General features: G+C 51.5%; 1 protein-coding gene across 1 annotated transcript; it reads left to right on the forward strand.

Annotated features, from left to right (window-relative positions):
• Positions 1–865: 865 nt before the first annotated feature.
• On the forward strand, positions 866–27,179 carry SREBF2 (sterol regulatory element binding transcription factor 2). Its single transcript, XM_052790533.1, has 19 exons — positions 866–1,079; positions 5,305–5,691; positions 6,969–7,150; positions 8,296–8,436; positions 10,222–10,443; positions 11,558–11,672; positions 11,879–12,060; positions 12,854–13,046; positions 14,040–14,221; positions 14,894–15,167; positions 16,147–16,316; positions 16,529–16,697; positions 17,245–17,365; positions 18,934–19,043; positions 20,357–20,489; positions 21,049–21,217; positions 22,440–22,625; positions 23,518–23,629; positions 24,304–27,179. The coding sequence occupies exons 1-19, from the start codon at positions 998–1,000 to the stop codon at positions 24,522–24,524; spliced, it is 3,351 nt and encodes a 1,116-aa protein (XP_052646493.1). The 5' UTR covers positions 866–997; the 3' UTR covers positions 24,525–27,179.
• The last annotated feature ends 339 nt before the right edge of the window (positions 27,180–27,518 follow it).

Here is a 27,518-nt window from a genome sequence, read left to right on the forward strand (position 1 = left end):
TGACCCTCTGTGGGGCCTCTGGGCTGCAGTGGGAGCGGAGGCGAGGGGCCGGCTGTGGCCCCGGCACAACCACCCTGCTTTTTGTCATGGCTGCTGCCGGACTCAGACTAGAGGAGGCTCTTGTGGAGGGACTGTCCCCAGGAGCGGGGTCTCTGTGCCGGGCTGGGAGCACTGTGGCCTTCGGGAAAGGGGAAATGTCCTGAATTTTTCACTGCAGAGCCAGGTCTGTCCAGCGGGGGCGGGGGGGGGTGGCAATGGGCACGTGTTTTGTTTTTCTGGAATAAAATTGACCTTTTTTTTTTTTTTTTTTTAAGTAAAAGAAGCCTGGCTCTTGCTCCTGTTCCTGGGGGGAGCGGGCGTCGGGTCTGGCCCCTCAGGAGGCGAGGGTCTGCGGGGAGCTGCGGGGGGATGGAGGCGCTAGTGGGGGACACACACACAAACCCCTTCCTCTGGCCTCCACCGCCGCCCTCCGCCCGGCCTTTCCCCCCACCTCGGCCGGCCTGGGGGCCCGGGGCTGCCGGCTCTGCCCCTGCCGCCCTTCCTGGAGCGGGTGGGGGAGCCGCTAGCGCTCCGCCCGCTCCCACGCGTGTCCGCCCGCCGCCATGCTCGGCGCTGCGCGTCGCTTCGCTTCCCGCCGGCCCCGCCCCCTCTATGAATATTCTAATCAGGAGGGCGGGGGAGCGCGGGGCGGGGCGGCCTATGCTAATCGCAGCTGCTGATCGCTGACGCGCCATCACACCACGCGCCGCCGCGGCCGCCGATTGGTCGGGGGCGATCTGGTCTCATTGACAACAAACCGCGGGGGGCGCGCGCGCCGCCGCCGTGGCGGCGGGCAGGGCGTGGCGTGGCGGGGGGTGGGCGGGGCCGCCGGCCGGCCGGGGCGGCCCAAGATGGCGCGGGGTCGGCGGCGTTCGCCGGCAGCCTCCGCTTAAGCGGCCGGGGCGGCGGCGGGGGGGTTCATGCGCCGGTGCGCCCGGCTGCGGCGGGCCCCTGCGCGATGGAGGGCGGCGAGCTGGGCGTGGAGAACATGGAGAGCCTGACCGAGCTGGGCGACGAGCTCACACTGGGCGACATCGACGGTGGGTGCCGGGGAAAAGAGGGGGGGGGGGAGGCGGTGCGCGTGGGCTCCTCCACGCGGGGTGGGGGGCTCTCCTGCCTCCCCGCGTGTCCGCGAGGGTCCGGGGCTGCTGGTGCCGCCCGGGGCGGGGGGGGTGGTTCTCGGGTTTCGGTGCGTGGGGGGCCGCACCGCCTTGCCCCGCCGCGTGGGGTGCGCGTCCCACGCGGTGCGGGCTTCCAGCGCGCGGGGAGCCCCCTGTCCCGCGTGGGTAGAGGCGGCGGGGGGCGGCAGCCGCTGGCCAGCCCCGCCTGGGGAGCGCTTCCGTGGAGCTGAGCCACGCCGGGGTGGTCACCGCGAGGAGCCCCGGGGGGGGCAGGGGGGGTGTCCGAGCCCCCGCAGCCGCCAGGCCCTTCCTCCCACCCGTGGCCGCTGCCGGCGCGGGGCGGGGGGGGGCTGGAGGAAGTAACGGCCTGGCCTCTCTGCGCGGGCTGGGGGGGCTGCCGGGGCTCCCCTCGCGTGTCCCCGGGGCTCCCTGCCCGGGGGGGGCCGTGCCGCCGAGCCTTCCTCCGCCGAATGGCTCCAACCGCTTCAGCTTCCCCCCCCCTCCGTGTCATCCTAAAACTTCACCGCATCGACGCCAGAGCTCAGACCCAGGAGAAAATCCCCATTTTCCACCCAGGTGCGGCAAAAGGAAGCACCCGCGTGCGACGCCGCCTTTAGTGCTTCCCAAACAGCTCCTGAAAAAGCCTTTAAAAATAGGATTTCTGGATGAGCTCTGCTATCGGCTGGTGATGGGGACCTGGCTGGGCTGCCCTGCTCTGCTCGGCTGTAATCCCGAACAGGGCTCGGCTCTGGGGGGGTGATGCCTAAAGCGTTCTTGTTTAGCAGCTGGGGGATAAAATTAAACAAGTGCTTTTAAGCTTAGAATTGCGATTGATTTGCAGTGTACCTAGGAGCAAAATTCATAGCCCCCTTTTGTTTTTTTTCTTTATCGCATGTAAAAGAAGACTATACCTTATGTGAATGTAAGGGGCTTAGCTATCCCTCATAAAGCTGCCGGTGCAAATCCAACGTGATGTTTGCTCTTGTTTTGGCACCTCGTAATGATTTCTTGGGATCCGTACGGAAACAGGGATGAATCCCGATGAACCTGGAGCCGGCTCTGAACTGCGGTGTGCCCGCGGAGGTGTGATTCAGAGTGATGAGTAACTTCGGAGAAAGAGCTTCACCTTCCTCCCCAGCTCCTGGGCTGGATTTTCTGGCGGGGGGGGGGGGGGGGGGAGCGTACGACAACCCTGCTTTTGTTGTGCTCTGACATGGGTTCTGCTCAGGGTTGGAAGTTCTGCAAGGGTTTTGGTTTGGTTTCTAAGTCACCTTGTTGGCAGGTCTCGGCGTTCCTCTCCTGTTCAGGCTGAGGGACCCTCACTGCCGGCTGCACGGCTTCAGCGGTGGAGGAGGAACGATGCTGGTCGGTCAGGCAGATGCGGTGACTGCTCTGGGATGTCGGCATTCACCGGGGTCATGCTCCAGGTGGGGAGGTCCCGGCGCTGAGCCGAAGGCTTCTGGCTCTGCCTCCTGCCCCGGCGCAAGCTGCTCTGCTGGACGCGGGCACCTTCCCGCTGGCGGGGTGCCACTAGATAATGCTGGAGAGCGAGGCCTGAGTCGGTCGTGGGCGCAAAGCAGGTCTGGGTTTGGGGCAGAGGGGTTGTTTCCGTCAAGGTTGGGATCTCCACTGCTTTCTGTTTCTCAAAGCACGGTGTCTCCAGGAGCGTGCGGCAGAGCCGAGCCACCGCCTGGGAGAGGCAGCCAAAGCCCAGCCCTTGCTTCTTGGCCAGGTATTCGGGCACTGGGTGCGTGAGAACAGCAGAAGTTGTCGGTGGGCTCGGTTTTGTAATACCTCCTTGGTGTTGGTTGGGCTGGGATGGTTTTCTGCAGAAACATCTTGCTCTGCGTTAGGGGCCGAGACCTCTTTGGCACAGAGGGTGCGGGTGATCTGGAGGTGATGCATTTAGCACCCGTAGCTGTCCTCCAAAAGCACCCGAGCTTCCTAACAGTTAGTGTGGACACTCACTCTGTTCTCTGTGTGGGTGAAGGTGTTTTAAAAGGCAGAGATTTGGATTTTGGACGTTGCTGTCTCTCCTGCTTTTTATTTTTCTTGTGTTGCTACTAGGAAAGCTCTTGGGCCCTTTAAAAGAGGTGGGTTTGATCCCCTGGCAGTCTAATTCTTTAAAATTAATCTTTAGACCTTTTGCGTTTAGTCAAAGTTATGTCTGTGATAAAGATGTGATTTAGCTTGTGAGAGCAAGAGTAGGTTTTTTTAATAAGATATTAAATCTGCGGTGTTGAACACAATGTTCTTTAAAACACAGTACTTGAAATTTGGCTCTCGCACTGGAATTTACTCTTCCAGAGCAAATCTTGTCCGATTTATGTTTATTGCAGTAGTGCTGATAGTGAAATAGCAGTGCTATCAAATGAAAAGTTTGAGAAGTATGTAGTTGGATTATCAAGTTTATCACGTTGAGGGTTATTTGGGATGGTCTTAGCTGCGGTCAGTTGGAGGGTGAAAAGCTGCTTAATGTCTATCTAGATGTTATGCAGAAGTGTTAATCTTTAAACAGCCCTCCTTGCTCCGGTAATGTTTTGTGAAAGTTTACTGAGGCATTGCATAAAACAAACCTTTCATTCTTCTAGTTAAAATTGGAGACAAAGGCTTGGTCCGGCCGGTCCCGGAGGGCAGCCGCCACTCCGTGCCGGGGGAACCGCGTGTCCCCACTAAGTGTCAGGTTGTAAATAGGTCAGGAGGACACATCTCCTCCATCCAACAGACTCGAGCTCTGAAGAGCAATGGTCGTGGGCAATGCTTAAATGTGTATAAGGATGCGGAGTGATTGCTGTCGGAGGGGAAGAAGAGTAGTATCGTAGAAATATAGAAATATGGCAAAACATTTGTTGAGGGAGCAAGAAGCTTGGGGGACGATCCCTTTGCTCTGTCTCAGGAGTGTCAGACAAATTAATGGGATAATGTGTGTGGGTAGCATTTTGGAGAAGCAAATTGATAGCCCTCTTATTGCTGGGACAATTTCCACGGAAACATTTTGTGAAAAGTTTGCTTCTTTGAACCCCCTTCATAAACCACAGCAGCAACGTCCTTCAGGTTTGTGGACAAGAAAGCTCCTGGTGTAAGGGGCCCTTTGCTGTATTTTTACCTATAAATCAGAAATCTATTTTCTACTTTCTAAACCCAGATTTATTATTTAGTTATAAACTCTGCGTTATGTTTGTGGGTCCCCTCCCTTTCTTCCTACTTTCAGAAAGCTGTGGAAGAGCCAGAGCAGCATGGACAGATCCTGGGGTGGGGAAGGATGTCTGACTCCTCATGCCACCGCCCACACACAGATCAGGGGAAGCGTTCAGGTAGCTTAGGATCATAATTGCATTAAGTTGGATTAGATGGAAGAGGAAGCTTTACTTATGAACAATGATCTCTTGGTTGTGAAATTTTTTCCTCTGTGAGGGAGAGCTGTAGCGTTGCGGTAGGAGCCTCGTGATGTGGGCTGATAAAATCCTGGAGAAGGTGGGATGGAGAGAAACTGCTGTGCAGTGATTGCAGGCAGGGGATAAATAGGCAAAAAAACAACAGCAAAAAGTTATTCTGGTGGTTTAAGCACATGCATGGATTTCTCCTGCTACAGTTCTATAAAGTGTTGTTTCCCCTAGTGTTTTTTCCCCAATTTCCAGTACGTTTGAAAATACAGCAAAGTTAAGGTGAATGCTTATCCCATTTCTTCGTTTTCCAGATAACTCAGTGGGGCAAGAGGGATAGGGGGCTTGAAAGCACCCTAGAAGTTGGGTGGGAGAACGGTTAGTGTTGGAATTGCGGAGGTGCTTGGTTTCTTCCTTCTGCAAGGACTAGACCGAAGCAGTGATGGAACGAGACTCTAGTGTTTCAGATGTACTGGAGATGGCTTTAAGTTCTAGTCTGCGCTCGGACCCTGTAGCCTGGGAAAGTGTTGTCGGAGAGTCCTGCCTTTCCCCCGAACAGCGGCAGCAGTGCCCTGCTGCCGGCCACCTCTTGTTTTCTCTCTGGAGGTGTTAGGTTGGTGTGGTATGTTCTCTGGAGGTTCTGAAGGACCCAGAGCTCCCTTCTGTGCACGCACACCGTTCTTCGAGCCCTGACATAACAGCGGGCCTCGAAGTGTACGGGCAATAAAGCGGCATTGAACGTGTTTTCCTCTGTTTTACAGAGATGCTGCAGTTCGTCAGTAACCAGGCGGGAGACTTTCCGGATCTGTTTTCGGATCACCTGTGTGGCACCTTCCAGGGCAGCGGCAGCGGTGGCGGCAGCTGTGGGACCCTGGAGCCGCAGTTGCAGCGGCCGTACGGCCAGGCGCAGCTCCAGCCCTTCCCGCCGCCCCCCGCCTCCCCCCAGCTCCAGAGCCTGCCGGTCAAAGGGGCGCAGGCAGCACTGCCGGCCCCTCCGCGGTCGGCCCCGCTCCTTCAGCCCCGGCCCCCGCTCCAGCCGCAGCTCCAGCAGCAGGCCGTGATGATTACGCCGACGTTCAGCTCTGCTCCCCAGACCAGGATCATCCAGCAGCCGGTGATCTACCAGAACGCAGCCACGAGCTTCCAAGGTAGCGGTTGGGGTGCTCGGGCTATGGGTGTGCCTGGTGCGCTCGCTGTTTTGGGGTGCTCGGGCTATGGGTGTGCCTGGTGCGCTCGCTGTTTTGGGGTGCTCGGGCTATGGGTGTGCCTGGTGAGATCGCCATTTTGGGGTGCTCGGGCTATGGGTGTGCCTGGTGAGATCGCCATTTTGGGGTGCTCGGGCTATGGGTGTGCCTGGTGCTCTTGCCATTTTGGGGTGCTCGGGCTATGGGTGTGCCTGGTGCTCTTGCCATTTTGGGGTGCTCGGGCTATGGGTGTGCCTGGTGAGATCGCCATTTTGGGGTGCTCAGGCTATGGGTGTGCCTGGTGCGCTTGCCATTTTGGGGTGCTCGGGCTATGGGTGTGCCTGGTGTGCTCGTCGTTTTGGGGTGCTCAGGCTATGGGTGTGCCTGGTGCACTCACAATAAATGGTGTCGGTGTTCAAACTCCAAAAGCATCCTCAGCCACGACAAGCCTGACGATCCTTTTCTTACGGTGCTGCCTGTGTGGCGTCCCTTCTGCCTACGTTGCTTTGGAGTTGGGGGAGCATGAGAAACCATCATAAATGAAATCTTAAGTCTTTTTGTGTGACTTCCAGCAATAGTTGTCATCTTTCTGCTCTCCTCTGTTATGGCCTTCTCTCCTATGGCTCTCAGGAGGCTTGAGAAAAGCATGTCTAAAAAATGGTTGTCGGCAACCCTGTCCTCCCACTGATGGGTGCAGGAGGCAGATCCAGCCCTGAAGCTCCAGTCTGTCCCACGTGGCAGTCCGGAATGAAGGTGCCTTTTAACTACCAAACTCTTGAGTGCAGTACTTGTGTTGAGCAGAGACACTTCTAGGGATATTTAATGATGACTGGATCTTCCTCTGCGAATGCCAGTTGTCTTGATCCTCTTCAGTAGGTGCTGATTCCTTACATGATAGATAGGATCCTAGGGCCCACCAAGCTCAACAGGAGTGGGCAGGTGCTGGTTGGGTGTCCTGCATAATGTCACTGAAGTCATGAGTCCTGTGCTATCAGACCAAAGGTTTTTGACTTTGTTCTCTTAGCTGATCCTCTGTGCCTCCTGGAAAGCTGCTGTTCTAGGTGCAGTGTCCTCTTGCATGAGGCACCAAAGGAGCTGGCATCTTCCCAATGTGTGGGATGTGTTAGATGAACGCTGCCTACTGAGAAGCTCTGGGAAGGAGTCAAGCTAGGAGCATCTGCAGGCTCCAGAACGGAGACCTGTGTCTCTGGGCTATTCCTGACATCTCTTCTGCTTTTCAGTTCTCCAGCCTCAAGTCCAGAGCCTGGTGACGTCCTCACAGGTTCAGCCGGTTACCATCCAGCAGCAAGTGCAGACTGTGCAGGCCCAGCGAGTGCTGACGCAGGCTGCCAACGGCACCATCCAGACATTAACGCCAGCCACGGTCCAGACGGTTGCTGCACCACAGGTCCAGCAAGTTCCGGTAAGTAAAAATGTGGAGTGATCCAGGGATCCGGCAGAAGAAGAAATTGCTTTTTTGAGGGTCTGGTCTCCTGGCTTGCCAGGGAAAAGGCAAGTCTTCCTTGAGAGGTGTTTCTAGCCAACCCGTGTTCCAGAAGCATTTTACTTCATGGAAGTCATGTGTGAGAGTCCCTGTTGTGAGCCGTGATGTGACTTCAAGTAGTGGGCAACGTTCAGAAACAGTTTTCACTAAAACACCTGCATAACTAAGCTTGGTCTAAAATATTTTTGTAACTTGGTGCTGCCAAACTGGATTAGAAACCTTACTTGAACAAGCTTTCTTTGACTTTTGCCTGCTTCTTTGCAAGTCCACCATCTCTGCCATGTCTTATAAGGGCCAGCTGATACTGGAATGTTTTATTCCAATTCTTCTGCCACAGTTTCTTTGATCTTTTTCCTGCTACAGTGTCATGTGATTTTGTTTTAAAACATACACAAGAGTGAAAGTCTTGTGTGTCTTTGTATTATATAAAAATGTTTATGGCTAGGGGACTCTCTCAATATGACAAGGTTGCTCTGGTTCAGTTGTACTGTGCCATCTGTAGCGCTCTCTGTTTGAGAGTCAACAAGGTATTTAAAAAAATAAGAGCAAGCTGTGTTATGGCAAAATAACTTACAGTTGATTTTGATCTGCTTGATACTCATGGTACAGATCCTTGTGGTGAAATTGGAGGGGGGGAAGCTACTACAGGTATCTGCCAAAGCAGGCTGTCCTAGCCATGTTAGACTCCCGAGTACTCAACCAGTTAATGTAGCGAGCTAATTATAGGTGTAATTGGAGAGGGGAAGGGAGCTTTTCCATCAGCTCTTTTGTGTTTTGACATACTTGTTTACCTCTGGTGACTGATTTGGAAACCAACGTCCTGGTGGTTCCTCTGCCCCCCTCCCTCTAGTGCTGTTCAGACTGTCTCACGGTCAGAGTTTGCATCCGGGGCCGACAAAAACCATCCAGGTGATGCAGGGCACAAGGTGAAAGAAATACCCTGCTCTTTTGCCATCCACTGAGATGTAAAGTTACAACTCTGTCATCGCTTATGTCTGGCTACTGAGATCAGCAGAGAAATATGTGCCTGCTCTCCCCTTCACCTGTAACTCTCTTCCACCTAGGTTCTGGTCCAACCTCAGATCATAAAAACGGACTCCCTTGTCTTGACAACCCTGAAAACGGACGGTAATCCTGTTATGGCCGCAGTACAGAACCCAGCGCTGACAGCACTCGCTGCTCCCATTCAGACCACAGCTCTGCAGGTACCACACGGATGACGTTCTTCCTTCCCGCTCCTCACTGACGTCCTTTCCTCTTAACGCGAGGAAGAGATTTGGGCTTTAGTATTCTGCAGTGGTCCGAACGGGAGGGGGTTTGAGGACTGCTCTAGACACGTCCGCAGTGAGTAATGCCCTGTTTCTGCCAAGGCTAAACACACAGATTGTACTTTTTTGGCAGCCTCCCATGGTCAGTAAGCAAAGACCAAGGGCATGTTTCTGTTTACCTTTTTTTGGTATTACAAGGAGAGGAATATGACCTAAAAATGCCATCCAGTTTTTAACCTCTGGAAGGTACTTGAAACTGAAAGCTAGCTCGCTCAGAATACCTGTGGAACTTTCTTTTCCCCCTCAGTAGTGTCTAATAGCAGTATGTTGAATGTGAAAACTAATTAAGCTACTTTTCGGGGGCATTTGCAGTGAGGATTCAGTACACGCATTGGAGATGGCAGCTGTGCTTCATGGCCTCCACTTCTTATCAACTCTGAGAAACTTGTGGCCCCAAAGACGCATTTATTATGATCTTGTACATTCTGAACAGATATCTGTGTTCAGATATTTACTGGGGGAGATAAACTTGCAAGTCTGGACTTAAGTTTTGACTTCTTTTGCATAGCATTGTAGGCTTCTTATGTACTTGTTAGCAGCCAGGTTAGTTGAAGATTTTAGCCTGCTTGCTTTTAGGTGACGTTTTCACACAGAGGTGAGGTTTATGTGATTGTGTCTGTCTGAGACGCAATCCGTAAAGCATTTTGAATACACTGAAAATAGGTGGAAATTAGCCAAGGGAAGGTGTAGGACTTAAATTCACTTATTTGTCAAGTTCCAGCTTGAAATGAAACTAAATTAATTTCTAATATCCCAATTAGAAGACTATTTCAGAGTCGAAGTTGTTCCTGAAGTTGCTCACAGCTAGTTTATTCTCATTTATGCTAGCCTGTCTTTTGACAGAAATAACTCTTCCTCTCCATAACCACTTCTCTGATCCTTGGTGTACTTCAGAGAACATGTGTACCCCTCTTATTTTTGTTTTGCTGGGTTAGGCAGTCTAAGCTTTCTTTACTCCCACTGTCCTAGAAGCCCCTCTGTGCAACTGTTCTGTGGGATTCATCATCTTTTATCGCAGAGTAGGTACTGCTTTAATTTGGTGTAGGTGGTCTGTCCTAAATCTAGATGTCCAAGTTGGAGCATTTCACGCCAATGTATATCACTCATTGCCTTAGTTCCTCATCTTAAGGCATTTTTATAGCTTATGGAGCGATTTTTTTCCATTTAATCAAATTCAGATCAACTGCATTGCTCAAGCCAAGGTTTGCTTTTTCCATAGTTGGGTCCTTTCTAACATTGCCGTTACCAGTTTGGAAGCAGCATTGCCTGTTGCTGATGTGATGACTTTATTTGTCCACAGAAAAGGTGGATTTGGACACTTGGGGCATAAGGATTGTAGGAGCAAGGAGGAGCCTTGGTCCGTTCCTCTAGTGGATGAACAGAGCATGGTATTGGCGGAAGGGTGTTGGTGCTCTTGGAGAACAAGAGATGTTTTTACTCCACAGTGACCAGTGTGGGAGGCAGAGTGGCAGATTCTTCCTGTGCTGCTGTGCCAATGCTCGTGCCAGCTAAGGAGGACGGGAGGAACTGGCATATCTTCTTTTCTGACCTGTACAACCTTTTCCTGATGCTTTTTTTGTTTATTCCTTTTTCTTTTACCATCATAAACCTTATCTAAATTGGCTGATTGCTTGTGACGCTTGTTACGCATGGTCTTTGTAGACCCTTGTTGGGAGCAATGGGACCATTTTGACCACAATGCCAGTGATGGTGGGACAAGAAAAGGTGCCTATCAAACAAGTTCCTGGGGGTGTCAAGCAACCAGAACCACCTAAAGAAGGAGAGAGGAGAACAACTCACAACATCATTGAAAAGCGTTACCGGTCATCCATAAATGACAAGATCATTGAGCTGAAGGACCTTGTCATGGGGACAGATGCCAAGGTAAAGATGTGGAATAAGAGCAAATCTAGCATCATAAACACTTTCTCTTCAGGTGCTTGTTGCTCTACCAAATGAATTAGTTGGGTACATACGACTGTTAGTAGTATGCACGTGTGTATTGGCATAAGACTGGTGAGAAACACTTGTGCGATGGAAAGCTTGATAATTGTACTCAGGAAGGGTCACCTGTAAAATGTTTATTTTACTATGCTAGTGGTACTGTTTCTTGAAAATAAGCTATACCTTATGCATTTGTTCTTAGGTCTAACTTAAATAGGCCCTCTAGGTAGAATATCCAAGGGGATGTTTTGATAACTGCCAAACCAGAGCTTGCTTAATTTAAGTTTCCTTCTCCATGTGACTGCAGGAGGGATGAGGGTTTACAGAGCTTTCCAATTTGTTTCCTTTAGATACTGAGTTGTAAAAACCCCTGCTTGCTCAAGTATTAGAAGCTTTCTCGCACCATGTGTTCAGGGTTGTCCTATTCACTTTACCTCATGCTGGCAGAGCAGGGTATTCTTGATACCTTGCATGTTCTGTACAAATACGTGCACTAGTGAAGTCACCTCCTATTGCTGGGTGGAATTGGAAGCTTACATGTGCAGTGGCTTCATAGTGCTTTGGGCTTGTGTTTACAAGCTAAACTTGTCTGCTGCTGCTGGAAGCAAGTGTTTTCACGGGGATGGCCAAGGGAGTGAGGCAAGGAGAGAACCACTTATCTAGGAATTAAACAGTGAATGATGGTTAACAGACAGCAGCTTGTTCCATCCCAGAAGAGAGCCACTTCATTTCAAAACTATGGTACTTTCAAAGGACTATTTCTGGCTGAAACCCAGATGTGAACTCTGTTGTAATTTGGATGTTAATCTGTTTCCATTGTACTATTTTTATAAGATCTTTGAGAGACCCCAGTCCTTGTGTGTCTTTCAAAGTCTGATACCTTGCCCACAGAGCATGCCCCACTATTAGTGTCTTTGCAGCTGCTGAGTGGTCCTTTACACACTTTTCTTTCTGCTGCTGCATGATACAATGGGTTGTGGTATCCCTACAAGCAGGAGTGACCCTTTGACACTCTTCAAACAAACTGCTTTCTGTACGTCTTAATTCCTTGCAGATGCACAAGTCTGGAGTCCTGAGGAAAGCCATTGATTACATTAAATACCTGCAGCAGGCCAACCATAAGCTGAGGCAGGAGAACATGGTTCTGAAGCTGGCTAACCAAAAAAACAGTAAGTTGTGGAGGCTGTGCGGCAGGGGGGAGGCAGTCAGCAGGAACGTAGGATGCCTCTTGCAGTTTTTTATCCTTGACAGAGGTAGGTAACACGCATGTGGCATCGATAGTGGCCAGTGTTACTCCACGTGACAGAGCCAACCTGAGCGACACCGGCAGGGTGCAGGATTGAGAAGCACGTACATAGTACACTGATTTTTGCAGAGCTGTTGAAGGGCATTGACCTAAGCAGTCTGGTTGACAACGATGTGGATCTGAAGATAGATGACTTCAACCAGAACGTGCTGCTGATGTCTCCTCCAGCCTCTGACTCAGGATCCCAGGCTGGCTTCTCTCCCTATTCCATTGATTCAGAGCCAGGAAGCCCACTCCTTGATGATGCAAAGGTATTTGTGACTTCTGTTGTCAAATTGAAGGCATCTACTTCAGGGGTACCTAAGGGCCAGAATTTAAATTCTCCTAATTCTCAAGAGTGGAACCCACGGATGTCTGGCAAGCAGATCCGTAGGGGTCAGAGATCCTTTGTAAGGATGAGGAAGGTGCATGGGTGTGTTGTGTTTTTTCTTAAACTATTGAGACTACTTCCTGAGCTGTATTATCTGAGCCATACCCCAGCTGCTAGAAGAACTGTACGTAGCCTTCAGCCCCTGTAGAGTCTCTGTGGACTTACAGTGTATGTTTATGACCCAAAGAGCCCCTGGCTTTCCAGGGATATGCATGTCCAGTGAATAAAGCAGCAGAACTTGGAAACGGATGATGACATCAGCTGTGGTTAATGAGACCGTAAGTAACCACAGCAACAGAAGGCTGTTAGCTGTCTTCGGCTGACAGGTTTGTTCTGTGGATATCACAGAAGAAGTGGGTCTTCTGGGAGATCCTCAAAAGAGTAAGGGCCGCAAAGGTTAATCCGAGCATAAACCAGGAATCCAGTTAATGATAACTGAAATGACTGGGAACAGAAGGAAGGTGGAGGCACTCAAATACTTCAGCCTTATCTTACTAAGCTAGGGAAAGCTTCACTGGCATTCTTGCTGATCTTGATCTTAAAAGCAAATTTTAAAATGTGTTCTGTTTCTCCTTCTCTACACCTCCCTTGGCAGAAGGTGGTTTTATTCTACAGAGTGGTAAGCAGGTTTTTTTTCTCCTCTTGCTTTTCTCTCCACTCCTCTTCCTTTGAAGGTTAAAGACGAGCCTGACTCTCCTCCCGTGGCCCTTGGTATGGTGGATCGCTCTCGAATACTCCTCTGTGCTCTCACGTTCCTTTGCCTTTCCTTCAATCCTCTGACATCTCTCCTGGATGCCCGAGGAACGCCGGAGTCTGACAGCCTGGTGCGCCACGGCTCTGGCAGGAACGTGCTGACCATTGAGTCAGGTAACAGCTAGAGTAGTTTGGACCACAGAAAGTGGCCAGGCTTACACGTGGTCTCCCTAAAAACCATCTCCAGCTGTGGCTGCTGCAGGTCACAAGGTGGACTGTGGGTGTGATTCAGTGGGATGATTTTGTGTGTTCAGGGAGTTGTACGACCTTTGTTTAATGGTTGGGGAGGGGTAGTAACTGCAGGGCTGGACGTGGAAGGAGAGCCAGCCGAGAGTGCTTGGACACGGTTCCAGTTTACATCCACATCCAGCGTTCTTGCGCAAAACCAGCTGTTGCTCAGCGTGGTGAGGTAGAGGGGGCACCCGTTTGTGGCCCAGCAGCCTGAGCTCTGGGGATAGACCCTTGAAAAGGAGTTCAGGGTAAGGGGTGTCCTCATGTCCTCACCGGTCTTAGAGGCTTGGTCACTTTATATTTGTTTTTAAGGTAACTGATTTTTGTAACTTAGTAATAAATAATAGGTGAAGAGTTACTTCAGAAACAATGTTGCTGTAGGGTCTTGCAACTGGCTTGTTCAATACACTTATTCCATAATATTTACAGTTTAGAGTACAGCAGCTTAGGGGAGGGCAGGGCATTCTGTAGGCATGCTGTCATTTCCCTGACTGGTAAATACGCTTCCTCGGAGTTGCTTTGTAAACTTAATTAAGACCAGAAAATATCACTGAAGTATTGCTTGTACCCATGGGTGTATCCGATAGAAAAATCAGAATACAAGGTACTCAATGAAAACTAAGTGCTGACTCGTATTTTTTACAGATCAGTCTTGTAAAAATAACTATTTTGATTTAGTTGGGAATGTTGCGGCTTGGAGTTTGGATGAAGAGCTGTTGATACAGGTGTTTCCTGATTAAAATGTAGTCTTTGCAAAAGTTGATACCACATGTGGCAAGCATAGCAAGACATATTTCTGGGTCTGTGCTCATCCTGTTGCTAGGCTTTTGGTGTCCAGATTAACTTTTAACTTTCCTTTTGGGATGTCCATTGCAGATGTGGGTAGCTGGTTCGGCTGGATGATGCCCACGCTGATCCTGTGGCTCGTGAATGGAGTGATTGTACTGAGCGTGTTCGTAAAGCTCCTTGTGCATGGAGAGCCAGTGACCCGGCTGCACTCAAGGTCATCGGTCACGTTCTGGAGGCATCGCAAGCAAGCGGACCTGGATTTGGCACGGGTAAAGTTGACTTGTTGTTTTGCATCAAATGCGTCTTCTGTGGGGGGATGCGGCCTAGCGAGGCAGTGGCTTGGCACTTGCAAGACCATGGTATTACTTGAGCGGATTATCCTGTCTGATTTCAGAGAAGCCGGTGCTAGGTTGTCTTGAGTGGATTGCCCTCCTCCCTCAGCCTAAATTAGTGACACGTGGACATCAGCATTGGAATAGGCTCTTAACTTCTGTCCTTATTCCTTGCTGCTGCATCTTGTAGCAATCTCTGGCGGCAAGGTCTTGGGTTTTGTCCATAATCTGGCCTCTGCTGTGTCTGTCTGTCTGCTGTCCTCCAGCCTCTTGGAAGTCTTCTCCATTGTTGAGGCAGCATTTGGCTTTTGATATGGGGACCCTGAAACTTCCAGGTTGTTTGAGAAGGCATGAAGCTCCTTTTGCCTAGTGCCGATGTCTTGCAGGCAGTGCAGGATCAGAGCCATGTGTGCAAAGAGACGTGTAGGGCCAGATTTGAAGCTGGTGTAAATTGCCTTCATGTTTACTGGGACTATGTTGACTTCCCTCAGCTAAAGATCTTGTCCTAGCTTGCACATCAGTTTGTCTTCCTCCCAATGCCAGGGAGATCCCAAAGCGTCTCTGTGATGGTGCTTTTGGTCGTCGAACCTTTTGTCATGTTATTTGCAGGGGGATTTTGCTGCAGCTGCGTCAAACCTGCAGACTTGCCTGTCGGTACTTGGCCGAGCGCTGCCGGCTTCCCGCCTGGACTTGGCCTGCAGCCTGTCCTGGAACGTGATCCGCTATAGCCTGCAGAAGCTGGCGCTGGTGCGGTGGCTGCTGAAGAGGACTTCTCACCAGTGGCGGGCAAGGGAGGCCACTGCAGGCTTCGAGGACGAGGCCAAGACCAGCGCTCGGGATGCAGCTCTAGCATATCATAAGCTCCATCAGCTCCACATAACAGGTAGGAGCTGAGGTGGCAGATCTGCTGTCCTTGTTTTGCCAAATGAGGAGGCTCAGAGCCAATCCTGGGGGATACAGGCAGAGCACTGTGGCCTCCCTCCTCTGGGAGGGCTGCTGTTGGGAATGAGCCTGACAAATTCCAGGAGCCACTTACTAAAACAAAACAGGTTCATGCAATAAGAGGTCTGTAAGAATGAGCAAAGCAACAGCAGTGTCTTGAGTAACATGTTCCTGAGTCTGCAGAGGTGGCTGAGAGTCTGTCCCAAGCAGCCATTGATTGAGTGCAGTCCCTTTTTGCTGCTGTTAAGGGCTTGTTTCATCCCTATCACTTGGGAACGTGATGTGGAAGCAGGGGCTGGGGTTAATTGCTGGAAGAATTTAAATTTCCGAATCTGTGTAGAGTGCAGATTGCCACTTGGTGTTGATATGCTTTGAAAACCTGGGTGTGTGCACATGTACTGAGGAAGTGCTTGAATGTTCCTTGTGAACAGTTGTTTTTGCTGTTTCCTTGGCAAGCCAATTTGCAATGTTAATAGGCTCTGAGCACATCAGAAATCCAAGCTCAACTTCCTTCTGCCTAATCATGCTATGTGAATTGCAGCCATGCCACCAGGGATAAGTACTTGTCCTTAATATTATCTGTGTAGGTACAGGTGTGGACTGCAAAGGAGTTCAGTTTTAAGATGGTGATGAATATAGCAAGACAAAATTTGCTGATGATTTTATCCTAACTGGTTTAGCTACACAGGGCTTTCTCACAGAAGCAAAGCTGTGGATGCCAACCTTGGTATCTGTGGAGGGAACACTTGGTTATGGTTGTTCTGTTGTGTGAATGCAAAGTAGGCATACGATGTTGTAAACTCACGTCAGCAGGTTCTCATTGTCTCTTTAGGATAGCAGCCCTGCAAATCACGGTAGTGTTTAGTAGCTGGTACTACTGCATTAAAAGTTGAACACTTTTCCTTTCCCTCCTGGTGCAGGTAAACTTCCCTCCAGCTCAGCTTACTCGGGCTTGCACATGGCCCTGTGTGCGGTGAATCTGGCCGAGTGCGCGGAAGAAAAGATCCCACCCAGCACAATGGCAGAAATCCACCTGACGGCTGCGGTTGGATTGAAAACCCGCTGTGGAGGCAAGCTTGGCTTCCTAGCGGTGAGTTGTCTCCTATCCTATCACACCTCCAAGCAGAGCTCTAGGAATACCTGCAAGCTGGCATTGCTGTAGCTCAGGGCATCTGCTAGCACTACAATTACATTATGGCCTGCAGTTATGATATGAGCTGTAATTATGATATGACCTTTGTCCTCGGTGGTGTGTCTCTTTCCCTGGATGCTGTTCTCAATCTTAGCCTCTCCTTTCCCCAGAGCTACTTTCTAAGCCAGGCTCAAAGCCTGTGCAGCTCGGAGCGGAGTGCCATTCCTGACTCGTTGCGTTGGCTGTGCCACCCCCTGGGACAGAAGTTTTTTGTGGAGCGAAGCTGGACGGTGAAGTCTGCTGCGAAGGAGAGCCTGTACTGCACCCAAAGAAACCCCGGTGAGAGCCGCTTGTGTCCCGAGTCCTTGGCAGTCTGTGCACCTCTGGGACAAAAGCAGGTGTCTTGTTTGAGAGTGTGCTCTTGTATGGGTGCCCTGCTTGTGGTCTTGATGGGTGAGAGGGGCTGTGGAGCTAAGAAATGTCTCCTCAGCCTGCAGGAGCTGGTTCTGTTCCCTTTGGATACTGTGCTGTGTCATCCTGCTTGTGTCTTTATATGCTGGAACACAACCTGGATGTGGCCCTGAATGTCAGGGGTGACTTTGGGGTGACCAAGGTTTATCCTGCTCAGACCAGTGTCATCACTGTTTTGCTGAGTGGCTGAAGTGCCAGAGGGATGTTTGGCCAAGGGCTGCAGCTTTATAAATGGATTAAAGGATTAAAAAGGCCCTCAAAACTTAGTCTTTAGAAATTTTTGCATTAATTCCTCAAGAATTTCCCTCTGCTGTTCTTCCTCTTGCTCCTGCATTTTAATTCTTCTTTTTGGTTATATTGGGAGGGGGCTATCACAGTAAGCAAGTAAAATGGTTTGGTTTTTTTCTTCCTCTAGCGGATCCTATTGCACAAGTTCATCAGGCGTTTTGTGAGAACCTGCTAGAGCGAGCAGTGGATTCACTCGTGAAGCCTCAGACCAGGAAAGAGATAGTGGGACAAGAGGAGGAGGAGCCATGGTAAGCTTGTGTGCTGTGCTGGGAACTGCTCACTGCAGCTGCAGGCTCTGAGGCAGAGCTCATAACTGTTGACTGAGCGCTCTGGGGCAAATTGAGTGGTTAGTCCTTATTAAAGACTTGAAATGACAACGTTAAGTCTGACCACTGCAGCTTATTAGAAGGGCGAGCTCTGCCTCTTCATGTTAAAACCTCTGAAGTCACAGGTGAACCCAGGTGTGGTAAGGATTTCTGGTGTTGGCTGGCATAGTACTGGTTGATTCCTGGACTGGATGGATGGCACTTTCTCTGCTGTGACAAAGTTTAATGTTCAGGAGCACTAAAATTAGCATACACCTACCACTTCTATAGACCAGAACATAAGTTCAGGGCCCTGAGATCGTGAAGGTCTGGCATGTCAGAGAGTGACCCCACCAGCTCGCTACCTTGTGCGTGAGTATTCTCCTGAAGTGCCGCATTTACCAGCAGTGAAAAATCAAACTGACATGTGGCAAGAGGGGGAGAGATTATGTCAGCCAAAATTGTCATTGCCTCTAAGCTCTGTGACCAAATGAAAGGGGCTGATAGGTGGGAGTCAGAGCAGCTTTTTGTACTCACCCATGCCCAGCTCTTTCCTGGACTCCACAAGAAGCGGACCCCCAGCCTTTGCCAGCAATTCTGTACTGTTTCTAATTGATCTCCACATGTGCTGGTGCCAGGCAAACGGTACATAAATATATGGGAAGCTCTGAAAGGATCCTGTCCCCCAAAAGTGTGGGTAAAAACCTCAAGTGGGAAGATAACCCAGTTTCCCTACCTGTGTAGGGGAAATACTGCACATTCAGCCTTTTTTTTTTTTTTTAATATCACGTCTGTTTTCTAGCATAGTTGCGGAGAATGAGCAGCAGTTCTGTCTAATTGCTTGCACAATACAAATGCTTGTGATCAGGTGCTGCTGTTGATGATGAGAGAAGGTAGCAGGATTTGTGTGAGGTGGACTGTCAGTATACTTGTGGGAGTCCTGTCTCCTCATGGGAAGGACTAGCTTGAGTAATACAGCAAGCCTTTTTGTCCGCCTCTAGGGGTAGGAGCTCAAGATCTTCCTCTGTAGCATGTCCCAGGAAATTAGATCATTGCTGCATATGCAACTTTCTCTGACCAACGCTATGAACATGTTGTCACTTGCATTCATACATATTTGCGTATATGCAAATAGTCACTCGCAGCAGTGTAGTTCAGCCTCTTTTGGAGGCAGTGATTGAAAAGGAGCCTGTCATCAACTTGTAACGTATGTCATGTCCAGCATCTCTGTAGTTGAGCTGAGACTCCCAGGTTGTCTGTAGTTCTATGCTGGTCTCCTTGCACGGGGAGATGTGAGGCTGCTCCTCCCTGAGCATCTGTCTGTGCGCTTCCACTCTCGGGGCCATCTCTTCAGTCCGGCAGTGTTGTGTTACTTGTAGAGCTTGAACTTTCTGCTGGCTTAATGGGTCAATGTTGTTTAAAAATGCCTTGTGACTGTTGAGAAATGCCTTCAGGCTTTGGTATCTCCTGTTTGACAGCATAGCGAAGGTCTGCCTTACTTCTTGTTTCAGCGAGTTCTCTGGTGCCATGGAGTACCTGAAATTGCTCAACTCTTTCTTGGACTCAATGGGGAGCGGAGCCCCACCCTTTGCCAGCAATTCTGTACTCAAGTCCGCCCTGGGTAAGTCTGCAGAACCGAAGCTCTCCCAGCTGCAGGAACTACTGCTGATACATGTTCTCTCTCCCCACCACCTCTCAAACTGCAGGCAAGGAGAAATGCAGTCCTTGGAGCGAGACTTGATTGCTGAGCAGCAGCACACCGCAATGTGGTACAGCAGCTCAGACTGGAAGAGGGTGGTTGGGAAGGCTTGTAAATTTGGCTGTGTATCATAATGCTGTGTGCCCAGGTGGGACTGCTGTTATTTGTATTGCCGGGCACATTCCAAGCTGAACCCCGTGCCCTCACCTGAGAGCTTGCTCCTGGCAATGCAAAGCGAGAGGAAGGGTGTAGCATATAAACAAGCATAGCAGTGTTGCAGTTGAGGTACAGGAAGGTTTTTTCCACTTAATTACCTATTGTACCAAATACAGGTTGACCTCAATTTCACAGCAGCTGTCACATATTCCTCAATCTCCAGAGACCTGAAGCCCCTGCTGTAGGCAAGCTCTAGGCATATATTGGGAGGTGCTTGGTTTGGTCCCTTGGTGTATATTTAGTGGGACAACGAGAGCTGTAGACTCCCTCTGAGCCGTGTGCTCATCTGGGCTTGGGTGGTAGTAGGCTGCTGGAGTATTCATCTTGCTTGGTGTTGGTACAGGCAGCACCTGGCAGCTGACCGGACTGCTGCTGGAGTTTTAGACACAGACTAACTGTGCTGTACCTAAAATGTGTAGAGCAAACATAGAAGGAAAACTAGATATTTCTTTTTCTAGGGATTATGTTTTGCTATAAAGGGAAGTCTATACTTGGGTCAATATTGTCATGAAATTTAAAAGCAGGTCAGAGTAGCAGAGCATATGTCCTTTGGCCCTAGGTAGGCTTTGGGAAGTTTTTGAGGGGATGTTAAGTGAAGAAGAAAATTACGTAGGTAACCTGATTTACTGGCTTGATGGTGATTAGTGTCAAGGCACAGTGTATATGAGTGGAGTTGTTATTTTGGGGTGGTGAGTGGAGATCCTTGTTGAGAAGGAAGTCAACAGATTTCTAGACAAGTAGGTGGGGTAAGTTCCTGCTGACAAAATACAAACTCGGCATCCAAAATTCTGCTTGCAGTCAGATGTAGGGGGTTTGCCTGCTGCCAAGTTCCTTTGTGTTCCTACAGCACATCTCAGCATTTACCTGGGTGGCTGCGTTCCCGTGGGATCAGTTTGGGCTCGTTAGCATTGATCTCAGTGGAAGGCACTGGCAAGGGCACGTGACACCCGCTCGCTTCTCTGAGCGGGAAGGAGCCGGCTGTCCTCTCCTGGGCTGCAGCTTATGATTCTGTTTCACAGGCCCTGATGTGGTATGCAGATGGTGGTCAGCAGCGGTGGCTATGGCGATCGGTTGGCTCAGAGGGGACGACACGGCTGTGAGGTCACATTTTGCAGAAGTGGAGCGCATGCCAAAATCCCTGGAGATGTCAGAGTGCGTAGGCCTCGTATGACTTTCACGTACTTGCTCCTTCTAAACGGGGGTGGCTCTTCCCCTAATGCTGTCCTGTAGGGCTACCCCGACCTGTGCTTTGGAGTCGCACGCCTCTTGTGCTCTGGGACACAATAACATGACATGCGAATGTGCTCAGCAGTTCATGTGTAGGTCAAGGCTTGCAGGCTGATATTAGAGCTGTGGACTGGAAGTGTCAGAATTGCTTCTTTAGGGATGTCTTCTGGCTTTGTTCTAATTGCACAGCCTCCCGCCTTCCAACATCAAACAATACTCACGCACTGACGGAAAGGCTGGTGTCATCATCTTGGTTCTTTTGCACAAAAGCATCTTTGCCAGTTTCCTTCCATTTCTCTGTGCAGTCTGTGTAGGTGAGGAACAATTTCCATCTTTTTTCTGTCTAAGAAATGACAATACCTCTGCTCTTGAAGATGGGAGGGTGAAAGCTGATGCTGGTTGCTGCTTGAGCTCAGCTCCTGGGGCTGCCCTGTGGCAGCATGACATGGTACTGCTCGAAAGCAGTGCTCTCTTTCTCTTTCAGGAATGCCCTAGTGAAAGCCACCTTCTACGTCTGTAAAGCCATGCAGGCCTCACTGTCCGGGAAGGCAGATGGACAGCAGAGCTCCCTGGGTCACTGTGAGAGGGCCAGCAGTCACTTATGGAACAGCCTCAACATGAGCAGCGGTGTCTCCAGCACTGTCCTCAGCAATGTAAGAGCTATAAGCCCCGGGATAACACATGGTCTGTCTTGGTTGTAAGGTTGGTCTTGCTGCAGGTATATCACTTCCTCCTTTTATCTGCATTCTCCATCCACCCTCTGTCTCATGGGAGCAGAGGGGAAACTTCCTCCCTTTCCTTGCAAAGGGTATTAACATCTTTCTGCCTCTGCTGTCTGGAGGAGCAGAGCTGCAAGTACAACATCATTTCCCTGGGCATGATCTCAGATAGCTGAGCTCTCACTCCTTTCCTGCCAGTAGCTGTCACCCCCTTCTGGTGCTTCGACCACTTCAAATTTGGCCCATGGAAAGCATCCATCTCCATCCTCCAAATGAAGTTGCTGACACCTGTAAAGCAGGACATCATTAAGTCGAGTCTGCTCTGTTTCAGGCAGCACTCATGAGTGTTTGAACCCTCTACTGCAGAAGTGGGACTGCCATGCTATTCCTGAGTTTGTATGGGGCTTGTTTCTCTTCTTTCCAGGATTACCTAGAGCTGGAGCTTCCCTTCATGGTGTATGGGACACTGTTCTGGTCCCTTCAGTCGCTCCTGGGTGGCAGCTGTCGTGCATTGTAGTTGCATTGCATGTTGTGGCAGTAACTGTGCAATGTTTCTGCAGTGCAGTACAGAGGCACTCGCCGCTTCGCCAGCACGGGTAGGGTCTGCTAAGAACAGCCAGGACAGTGAGTGGTGCTTTGGGGCAGCAGCAGATGGGGAGAAGGGATTTGGGCAGCTGCTGTGGGCTGTGTCAGGGCTGCCTTTTTTTTTTTTTTTTTTTTCCCCCTCTGCAGTTAGCAAGGCTGTCTTTGCTCTTTCCCATTAGTTAGTATCGTCGTTTGGGCAGGAAAGCCTTTGCAGAAAGCTGGGGCATTGCTGGTGCGATATCCCCTTGGCACGCCTTGTCTGGAGTGGGGTCGGTGTCAGCCTTTGGAGATGCCATCCGTCCTGGAGGGGACAGCCACTCCCTGGGCACAGCCTGGCGCTTGTTCCTTAGGCTAGACCTCTTGGTGCCGAGCCCCAGGGATGCTGCTTGGGCAAAAGGCAAAGTCCTGTGCCTTTTGGTGTGTCATGGTGGGGTGACTTGGCTGGGAGGGCCGGGGGTGCTGCAGCCATCCTGCCATGGGCCGTGTCAGCAGCTGCGTAGCAAATGACCTGTTACTCACCTGATGGGTTGTGTTAATTGGCATGTGTGCCCGGGCACCCTGGCTCTTGCAGATGATCCAGCTGCTGGCCTGTGACTTGCTGCTCTCTCTCCGCACCAGCCTGTGGCAGAAGCAGGCGAATGCCAGCCAGACCCTGGGTGAGACCTACCACGCCTCGGCCCCCGAGCTGACGGGCTTCCAGCGAGACCTCGGCAGCCTGCGCAAGCTGGCCCATGGCTTCAGGCCCGCCTATCGCAAGGTGACAGCTTGCATCCTTTGCCTGCTTCAGCTTAGCTATAGCCCTCCCCGGGGGGTGACGGGGAGGCAGCCCTTGGAAACATGCGGTGTGTGTGGGCTTGAGCAGTTTGGACACCTGGGGTGGGATGGTCTGCCACCAGTGACCTCCATACTTTCTCTTGGTGGGTGATAAGGGGGCTCCCGTGGGAGCCCGGTGTGTGTGGGGAGGTGCCCGCTTTAGTTTCTGCCTAGAAAACCATCAGCAGGACTGTATTGCCAAGCAAATACTATGGGGTCCTGTCCTTTAACGTGGCTTCAGACCTGGTCAGTCCCTCCAGGGAGTGTGGAAGGAGGCTTCCTTGGCCATGTTGGCTCTGCAGGTAGCTGGGGGGTCAGATGCCTTCTGCATCTGTAGAGTACCAGGTGCTTCTTTGGGGGGTTTCCCTGCTTCTGTTCTGTTTAGACCATCTAGCTTTAAGCCTCTGTGGAGGAAGTGTAGTCTAATACTTGGACAAGAGAGTTGTCCTGCTATTGTCCAAACTCTGGATTTCAAAGTTTGATGCTGTTGTCAGAGTGCTGCACTAGCAGCCTGGGGTGAGATGCCCACCTAGGCCACAGTGCCAGGGTTTGCTCTCCTGTTTTCTGCCCTGTTCCCTGCTCTCGTTCTTCCCCCTTTCCAGGCCACTTACTTACGTGTCAAAAGCTTTTTCCCCCTTTTTGCGGTTGCCCTGACCTGCAAATTCCCCAGAGACAGGTGGGAAGATCAGGGAGAAGCAGGGAAGTGGGTCTCTGTTGTTGTCAAGCCGTCAGCGCTCCGCTCTTGACATGGCAGTGGCTGAGGGATGACGCGAGTTCAGCCGCAGCATGAGCCGTGCCAGCCCACCTCTCCCTCCCCATCCCGCCTTCCCTTCCAGGTCTTCCTCCACGAGGCCACCGTGCGCCTGATGGCGGGTGCCAGCCCTACCCGCACCCACCAGCTGCTGGAGCACAGCTTGAGGCGACGCACCCCCCAGAGCAGCAAGCAAGGTGGGCTCCTGGGCCCCGGCAGCGACCCACTGCCTGTGGGGCTGGGAGGGGGCAGCGCTCGGGCAAGGTGGGGGGGCATGGCTGCAATGCACAGCATCTTCCCCATGTCTGAGGCTCAGGATAACGAGCTCTCGTCAGCCTACGGCTCACGGCGATGCTTCTGCCATGCTCTCTACAAGGTGGCTAATGCAAGCTGCCAACCCCTTGGCTGGAGGTGTTGGCCAACAGGCTAGAAAACATTCGCTTTCGTGCAGCCACACGTGCACAAAACTTGGCAGAGTTCAGGGGGGTCAGTGCAAAGGCAGAAGCCAGGAATCCTAAAGGGGAGCGCCAAGAGGCATGCTGCTGGTTATAAAATCCCTTGGGGGTTTAAGGAAATGGGCAGTTGTGTGTGCCGGTGCTGGGATGAGCCCTAGGAAGTGAAGTGAAAGGGACTGTCTCTGTAGAAGACAGGATTACCAGTCCCTGCCTGACTCCAGCTCAGACTGTTCTCCCCTGCCAGCCTAAAGCAGCTGCCCGGGGATCCGCAGGGAGCCCCTCAATCTTGGCACAGCTGGGGGATGCCAGCCAGGGATGCCTGTGCTAACTGGTGCCAGTTGAGGGCCTGCATGGCGGGGTTTTGTCATGCAGGTGGTAGCTTCACGGTGAGCTTTTTCCCTCCTCTTTGCATGTAGGTGAACTGGACACCCTGCCGGGCCAGAGGGAGCGAGCCACAGCCATCCTGTTGGCCTGCCGCCATCTCCCCCTCTCCTTCCTCTCCTCCCCGGGCCAGCGAGCGGTGCTGCTGGCTGAGGCCGCCCGCACCTTGGAGAAGGTGGGGGACAAGCGCTCCTGCAACGACTGCCAGCAGATGATTGTCAAGCTGAGCGGGGGCACAGCCATCGCCGCCTCCTAACGCCGGCGTGGGGCCGCCTCATGTAAAGACAGCCTGGCTGACCGTCAGCCTAGACTGCCCTTCTGGAGCTTAAAAGAAAAAAAAAAAAAAAAAAAAGTGCTAGGTTAGGGCCGTGCTGGTGGGATCGCGATGGGGTGGGAGAGGGAGGGAGGGTTTTGGTTTTGGTTTTTGTTTTTTTTTTTTACCTTGTCCCAGGTTTAGCTTTATTAGCCCCCTTGCTTGTTCTCAGGCACTGCAGCAGGAATCTGTCTAGTTGTGGTTTTTGCGACCGTGCCCGGGGCTGTTGGGAAGCGCTGCCCCAACCCGGAGCCCCCATCCCTGCTGGGGGAGAAGCCCACAAGCCCAAGGCATAGAGAAGTGGCACACCCTGTGTCTGTCCTCAGGGGCCTCTTGTTCTCTTTCCAAACACCTCTGTGGAAAGGAACCTTTGGGGAGACAGAGGATCTGCTCAAGCCTTGCCCCACAGGGCTACTGGGCTCTGGGGCTGTTCCCGAGGTGGGGGGGAGGAAGGCACCAGCTTTCCTTGAGCTGTGTGTCAGGAAACCGAAGGCCCCTAGACCCAACTTACAGAGGTGCTCTGGGAGTATTACGTGGGGCCAGTACTGCCCGGCAAATTTCTCTACGGTTTTTATACAGGTTTTTTTATAGGAGTGTTTGTGGCTTTACAAAAACATAGGGAACAATGCAGCAGATTTCCCTTTCTCTCCACTTCGTGCGCCTCCTTTCTGTGATAGCTGCCTCTGGTTTTTGGCAGGGGGCTGGGTTTGTGGCAGCCTACAACAAGCGGAGCCTCGTAGAAGGCCGGGGCATCCCTGGTCATCCAGTGCTGCGTGGCAGCAGAGGTGGACGTGCAGCACCCTGCACTCTGCGCGAAGGGTGAATGCTGCTCTGGTGCCTTGTTGATGCAGAAACAATTTTTTAGAAACAGTTTTTTATTTTACTCAACTCCCAGTCCCAGAACTTGTCTTCAGGTGTTTCTCCTTCCCTTCTCCAACTGCTCAACAGCTCCTGAGCAGCTCCAGGGACTGGGAGGCACTGGTTCAGGGTGTGAGTCTCCCAGCTCTGTTACCATTGCTATTCAGAGCAGTTTGACTTGCAGGTGTTGAATTGCCTGTGACTTTTCAAGAGGGGGAGGCGGATTGGGGACAGGGAGGGAACAGTTTGCCCTCTTTCTCTCTGCCTTTCCTGTTGCATCTCTCCAAAGAAGTGCAAAGCAGTTGCCCTCTCATGCAAATGTGGAAACCAGCCCTTGGCAGGCGAGCATCACTGCTTCTCCCTGTGCATAACTGGCGTGTGCTCCGTGTCGGCAGCTAGAAGCATTTAGATAAGGGCAGCAGCCCAATCCTATCCTGTCCCAGTCAGGCCCTTACAGCCTGACTCCTGCAAAATCAGAATTCAGGCTGTTTTGCAAGAAGCTTCTACATGTATCTGGCTTTTGCAGAGGAGCATGAGAGCTTGAGCTCCTTCCAAAATGAGGGGAAAAAGATGGGGACTTGTTGCCTCACTTTGCATGGGGTCTTTTGGCATCTGGGAGGGGGGTTTCATGTGCTGTGGGAATTGAACACAGTGCTAGTCCTGGAGTTGCCTGGCTTCAACAAGATGGAAACAGGGGCCAGGAGAAACCCGTCTCTCAGCAAAGCCCATTCCCAGCGGCCGTGGGCTATAGCTGCAAACAACAGTATGGGGACCAGAAGATGCTTCCCTCTCTCTCCCGCTTTATTTGGGGAATAGCTGGTGCACACCCAGCCTCGATGGCTGGCAGCCTGTGCTGCTCGCCCCACTGGCAGGCAGGGGGGGTCCCTTGCTTCCCGCTGCCAGTCGGAGGTGAGCTCATCCTCTGAGGATGCTCTTGCCTGTCTTCGATCAGCCTAGGGGATGCTCTGGTGGCAGCCACGTCTGCTTTGAGCAGGGATCCCAAGTGTGCAGAACAGCTCCTGGGTTTGGGGGGTTTGGATTGCCCATCCCAAGTTTCCTAGGTTATCAGGGATCCTAGTTGGGGGGGGGTGTGGGTGTGTGGCGTGATTACACCCTCCTACTTTTTCTCCTCTTAAGTGGCTCTCACACTGTCTTCCTGCTCATGGTTTTTTCCTAAAATACAGAAACTCCTTACCTGTGACAACCTCAGAGTTATTTTGCGTTTCCCCAGATCTGCGTCCAACGCGTGGGAAGTTTTGTGCTTTAGTAATTGGAAAAGGGAGATGCTGAGGCTTCACTTTGTCACTAACAGTGGACCGAGTCCTGGGGGCTGGGCTGCAGGGAGTACAGGCTGGGCTGGGGGTGGGAGGCTGCTGGGCTGAAACCCTGGTAGCTAACGGCATCACCCATGGATGGTACTTCTCTCCCTTCCAGGGCAAGGGATCTTTGCCTTGTTTTTTCTACACTGTTTATAAATTTGCTGCCCATCTGTCCCTACAACTTTTTTTATATGTGTGTGTATATACTGTAACTTTTTTTCGTTTGCGGGTTGGAGGAAATTGTTTTATGGATTATGTGAAGAAAGTCTATTTATCCACATGGAGTTTGGAGTAGGGGTGCTTTGTGATACGAGGTGCAGCTGGTGGTGGGGAGGTTCCCTGGGGAACATATCTGCTGTCCGAAAACCCTGTTCAGGGCTCCTGAGCATCTGTTACCTAATAAAGGCGAACGTTGCCACCACGTCCTGCCTGCCCTCTTTCTCAGCCCTCTCCATCCCACTCAGCAGCTGCTCTTAACCATAGGTGAGCCTGAAACGTCCTTCGGAGACATCCAACCCTGCAAGCGCCTTGGGAAGCTGTCAGTCCTTTGTCCGGATAACCTGGAAAATGGAGCTGTACGGCTGGTAGCGGAAGATGGTCCCTTGGTGGAGCACGTGTGGTGTCTCTGCTCCTTTGGAAGCAACCCAAGGGGCTGATGGCTCGAGCAGAGCCAAGCGAGGCAGAGCTGGGCCAGAAGCCTGCAGTTTTAGGAGCATCTATAGGGGAGGAAAACTTTTACCCGACCTTGCTCGGAACAATG

The sequence above is a fragment of the Harpia harpyja genome, chromosome 6 (assembly GCF_026419915.1).
Source record: "Harpia harpyja isolate bHarHar1 chromosome 6, bHarHar1 primary haplotype, whole genome shotgun sequence".
Taxonomy (NCBI): domain Eukaryota; kingdom Metazoa; phylum Chordata; class Aves; order Accipitriformes; family Accipitridae; genus Harpia; species Harpia harpyja.

Bases quoted from the DNA above. Each gene is read 5' to 3' on its own strand.
- SREBF2 (XM_052790533.1), top strand. From the start codon at position 998: ATGGAGGGCGGCGAGCTGGGCGTGGAGAACATGGAGAGCCTGACCGAG. The intron at 8,437-10,221 runs GTACCACACGGA...TGGTCTTTGTAG, and splicing joins TTCAGACCACAGCTCTGCAG to ACCCTTGTTGGGAGCAATGG. The intron at 22,626-23,517 runs GTGACAGCTTGC...CTTCCCTTCCAG, and splicing joins TCAGGCCCGCCTATCGCAAG to GTCTTCCTCCACGAGGCCAC.